The sequence below is a fragment of the Amphibalanus amphitrite genome, unplaced genomic scaffold, assembly GCF_019059575.1.
Source record: "Amphibalanus amphitrite isolate SeventyFive unplaced genomic scaffold, NRLGWU_Aamphi_draft 000230F_arrow, whole genome shotgun sequence".
Classification (NCBI taxonomy): Eukaryota; Metazoa; Arthropoda; class Thecostraca; order Balanomorpha; family Balanidae; genus Amphibalanus; species Amphibalanus amphitrite.
The window spans coordinates 766,725-772,324 of record NW_024881725.1 but is presented as its reverse complement, the minus strand read 5'-3'; the positions used below and the strand labels follow the sequence as shown (position 1 = coordinate 772,324).

The 5,600-nt window shown below is 49.0% G+C and overlaps 1 protein-coding gene across 1 annotated transcript; it reads left to right on the top strand.

The window, feature by feature from the left end:
• Positions 1–595: 595 nt before the first annotated feature.
• Positions 596–3,459, top strand: LOC122385756 (uncharacterized protein K02A2.6-like). Its single transcript, XM_043374241.1, has one exon. The coding sequence runs from the start codon at positions 760–762 to the stop codon at positions 3,352–3,354; it is 2,595 nt and encodes an 864-aa protein (XP_043230176.1). The 5' UTR covers positions 596–759; the 3' UTR covers positions 3,355–3,459.
• The last annotated feature ends 2,141 nt before the right edge of the window (positions 3,460–5,600 follow it).

Genomic DNA, 5,600 nt, shown 5'->3' with positions numbered 1-5,600 from the left:
AAAGAGCTGTGTCCTGCATGGGGCCAAACATGCCAAGCTTGCGGCCGGAAAAATCATTTCTCCTCCAGATGTCACCAGGCTGAAGTGCATATGACCGCACCAGTCGAACTCGCCGAAACTGAAAACCAAACGAGTCGCGGAACAGAAAGCGTGCTGTCCCTAGATGTAGGGGCTATCTCAGATAGATCTGTGTCTGGCAAGATCTTCGCTCATCTGCTGCTGGAAAACGACCATCTACAAAAGTTTCAACTGGACACCGGTGCAACAGCCAACATCATACCTCAACATGTGTACAAAAAGGCATGTCGTGATCAAAAGATGAGGAAACTGAGACCGTGCACCACTGAACTGGTGATGTTCAACAAGAGCATCACCAAGCCCGTGGGAAAGGTGAAGATGGACGTCATGAACCCCAGGAACGGCTTAAACTACAGTGTGGAGTTCATCGTCGTGCGTGAAGACTTCAGTCCCTTGATTGGATCAAAAACGCTGCAGGAAATGCACCTCATCAGCGTGAGGACAGAAAATATCTTAACACTGGAATCACAGGAAGAGAACAAGGCTCCACAATCAAAAGAAGATGGAATTCCAAAGTCAAAAGAAGATCTACATGCTAGATACCAAGACGTCTTCACAGGCATCGGCAGACTGCCTGGAAAACTGCACATCCAAACAGACAAAACTAAACCGTCAGAGCAGTTACCAACGAGGCCTGTCCCTGAACCACTGAAAGAAGAAGTTAAAGCCGAGCTAGAACGGATGGAACGCGATGGGATTATTGAGCCCGTCTCGGAGCCCACAGAGTGGATCTCGAGCATGGTGGCGGTGCAGAAGCCAAACAAGGGAATACGAATCTGCATAGACCCGAAGCCACTCAATCGAGTGATAAAACGCAACCACTTTCCTCTGCCAACTATCGAAGACATCTTACCGGAGCTGACAAAGGCCAAAGTATTCACGGTATGTGATGCCAAGAGCGGTTATTGGCACGTGGAACTAGACGAGGAGAGCAGCTATCTGACCACCTTTGGGACACCGTGGGGCCGGTTCCGCTGGAAACGTCTGCCATTTGGCATCTGCCTAGCATCTGAAGAGTTCCAGAGGAGGTTGAATCTTGCTCTGGAGGGACTTGATGGCGTCCGTCCCATCGCAGACGACATATTAGTGTATGGAGTCGGACCAACCAGTGATGAAGCGACAAAAGACCACGATCAGAAGCTGATCTGCCTCCTGGAACGCTGCAGAAAAGTCGGAATAAAGCTGAACTTCGAAAAACTGAAACTGAGACAGAGCGAGGTCAAATACATGGGCCACATGTTCACAGCAGAAGGCCTGAAAGCGGACCCGGAAAAGATCAGTGCAGTGACCAACATGCCTCCACCAGTGGACCGAAAAGGTGTTCAGCGCATTCTTGGTCTGGTCAACTATCTGCAAAGGTTCTCACCGCGCTTAGCTGAAGTATCTGCCCCGTTGAGAGCCCTTCTAAAGAAGGAAAATCTCTTCATCTACGAAGAAAATGTCCATGGACGTGCCCTGGCAGAAATCAAACAGATCATCACGCGTGACCCTGTCCTCAAGTACTACAATGTAAACGAAGATGTTGTAGTACAGGTAGACGCGTCACACCATGGATTAGGCGCGTGTCTCATGCAAAACGAGCAGCCTGTGGCGTATGCGTCGAGATCGTTGACTGAGACAGAGAAAAACTATGCACAGATAGAGAAGGAGATGCTGGCGATAGTATACGGTCTCAACAAGTTCGAGCGGTACACTCAAGGGAAAGAAGTCACGGTGGAATCGGATCACAAGCCGTTAGAAGCTATACTCAAGAAAGAGCTGATAAAAGCACCAAAGAGACTACAGAGAATGATGCTGGGACTACAGAAATTTCAGTTCCAAGTGGTGTACAAGAAAGGCCAAGAAATGTATCTCGCGGATACATTGAGCCGCGCGCATGAAGAGTCAACCGGGTCTGACGCACCCACTGAACATGTGTGCCACGTCAGAGAGACTGCTTCGGCTGATGAATTTGAAGTGAGAGACGTGGACATCATCGAGTGGCTTCCTGTCTCAAAGATGACGAAAGAGCTGATTGTAGAAGCCACTTCGAAGGATAAGACGTTGCAAGACGTCCAGGTGATGATCAAACAGGGATGGCCTGCTGACAAGAACAGAGTGCCTGGACATCTAAGGCAGTATTATAATGTCAAGGATGAACTGACGATGAGAGACGGACTCGTTCTCAAAGGAGATAGGCTCTGCATTCCAGAGGCAGCGAAGCAGAAACTCAAAGAACGCGTGCACTCCTCTCATATAGGACTTCAAGGCTGCCTCAGGAGAGCACGAGAAGCCATTTTCTGGCCAGGGATGAACCAAGACCTCGAAAACTACATATCAAAGTGCACAACATGCATGGCCCACGGGAGCAAACAAAGAAAAGAAACGTTGAAGTCACATGAAGTACCGGAACGGCCGTGGCAGAACATAGCATGTGACTTAATGGATTTTCAAGGACACTCATACCTAGTAACAGTAGATGTTTACTCTGACTTCATCGAAGTTGATCGCCTCATCAGCAAGAGGGCAAGTGATATCGTGAGACTACTCAAGATTCAAATGGCAAGGCACGGAATTCCTGACAAGGTGATGAGTGACAATGGTCCTCCGTTCAACTCTGCAGAGTTCAAATCCTTTTCTCAGCTGTATGAGTTTAAACACGTCACCAGCTCGCCAGGCTATCCACAGTCGAATGGAAAAGCAGAGAGTGCTGTCAAAATACTGAAAAGTCTGATGATCAAAGCTCAGGAAGATAGCCGCGATCCATATCTCGCACTTCTGGACTGGCGCAACACCCCGACAGAGAGAATCGGGAGCTCACCTGCACAGCGACTCTTCGGCCGTCGGACGAAGACCCTACTTCCAACGTCATCACGACTGCTGGTGCCGGAAACTGTTCGACAGGTCCCGAGTAAGCTAGTCGACCGGCAACAGAAACAGGCAACGTACTACAACAGGACCGCTCAGGATCTGAAGCAGCTGAGTGTGGGTGACAACGTGTACATGGCGCCTGCGCCAGGGAAACACAAGTGGATTCCCGGAGTGATCACAAGCTGTCTCGGGAACCGGTCGTACCTGGTGAGGACGGATAGTGCCGGGACGTATCGCCGCAACAGGCGGCACCTTCGCCTCTTCTCACCTGGAGAGACCTGTAGTCACCCGGCAGCTGGATCATCTGACGATGATTACCTGTACATACCAGTGCCCCACATGGGCACTCGGGAGGAGCGGCCGACCCAGCCACCTCCTCTGAGCCGGTCTCCATATCAACTGAGGAGCAGGTCAAGGCTACCTTAAGCCAGAGGAGGGAAGATGTGGCTTGTCTAGGCTCATGTGACGTGGCTAAGCTCATTGACGCAGTTATTAAGAAAAAGCAGCAGACAACCACCCAGCTCCCAAGAGAGGGACTATTCTTCCGAATCGTTTCTGTACCTGCAGAAGGGGAGGTCAGATCCTCCTCAATGTCCTCGGAGGAAGGAGGATGTGACGTTGGCTGACTTATTATTGGAAGCGAGTGTAGTGTAACACGTTACATACTTGTCACGTGCATTGAATAGAAAATTATTAGTGCATGATTGGGGGGACACGAACGAGAGTGTTACAGAATACATACTTTGGAATAATGAGTTAGTGAAAGCATTATAAGCATGAAACAAACACATGAAAGCTAAGTATTGCGGGAACTTCGCGCAAAACTTGACTCTGGTTCCAAACATATGCCCGAAGTTGAAGCGTGTAAAATAAAGGTAGATGATCAGGTAACAACTCAGTCTGCTGGCGGGATGAATTAAATTTTCAACATCAACAATGTAAGTACATTGGTCGCTGATAAAGTTTTATGCAGACAACATATATTAAAATCGTTTCACTTCTCTTTCTCTTTATCCTCCACTCAATCTATATTTAATGTCATCGTTGTACCCGTTTAAATTCACATTGCAGTGATGGGGAACTCTGCTATTTCCGCCTCCATTGGCGTTACCTGAACAGTGCATTTTTATTTACAAGCGATTAGTTTTTTCCATTTGTACTGTACATTAAGCGTACATTAATTTCTAATCGAACTCCCAGCTCTTTTTATTCTTGATTCTAAAGAAATGTAGGTACCCACTACCCATATAAGGGCCATTTATCTGGCGGCATGAAGAGATTGGTTAGAAAAAAATGAGTGAAAATAAAGTCTGTATGCGCCAGAAAGCAGCATAAAGCTGCAATGAAGACACTGTAGCTCATTTGATCAACTTCGAAACAACTCTTCTAAGCCGCTGAGTTACGTGGGAGAGGTGGCTTTAGGCAAGCTCGCATCTAATCTTACCCTCATTTTGAAAACAGTGGGACATCGATTATAGCCGTTGGCTGGTCATGACTTACCCACCTCACATCTCCCACCCCCGCGAACCGCTCTGGGTGCGGCGTCACGGTGTCCCACATCACCACCATTAGCCGTGACGTCAGATCGCCCACCTGTCCTGACAGACATCAGTCCGTGAGGACGTCTCACATCATCACCATCAACCGTGACGTCACATCGCCCATCGACTGACATCAGTCCGCCCGGGGCCGATTTCCTCTCGATTCCTGTGGCCTATCGTACGAAGCAGGCCGGTGACAGAGAGGGCCGGTCTCCGATCCCGACATCGAGCATACCATTAGCCCGGCCACCGCACATTAAGGCAGTCGGTAAATAACAAACCAGGCCGTGGCGCGGCGCATTCGGCGACAGTGGCCTTTACGATCCGGCCGGCCCGCGATGGATGACGCCGGCTGCTCGCTGAATACGGCCCTGTCAAACACTGCTAACGGGCCCGCTCAGCTTGTAATGGAGGAATTCATCGAACTGACCGGTCGGCGGCGGCACCGAGCACCGGTCAGCGACTCGGCGCCGCCCCCGGCATGCAGTTTTGGCAGACAGAAATCGGACCACGTCCGGAATGAGCCCGTGGTGCACTCAGCACGGATCCCCGCCGGCGCAGAGTCAGCCAGGAATCTCTCGTGATTGGCTCGTATGCCTAATGGCGGCCATTTTGAGCGGGATTTCCGGGTTTGTGATGGGCGGATTACTTTTAATGCACGGCGCGGTCATTGTACTCGGCTTGATTTGAATATTTGGCCTGTCTTACATTGCATGACAGACAATTACCATAACTGTGATATACGGCTGGTTATTCGATGAACAGGCCGCTGGTATCGCGAAGAATACGTTATGGGACCACCAAGCTCTTAATGATAACGACTGCTCAAATATTTTATCAACATCTTGTGCTTCGTAAAAACGACCAGTGTTATAGAGAATGCGGAGGCAAGTGATTGCTTCAACTTCACAACATTTACGTAATTGTTGCGTTTATTCAATCTTTCGTTCATTCAAGGAGCTCAAAGTGTGCGTATCGTACGCCATTAGCTCGAATAGGCGAAACCATTGGACAGGTTCCTGTTCTTGTTAGAATAACTATTAGTTAAATCTTGCATATTTTTGTGATAGGTTACATTGCTTTGTTATTCCACCCTAAGGGCAAGGCTTAATGGAAAGCAACATGAATGCA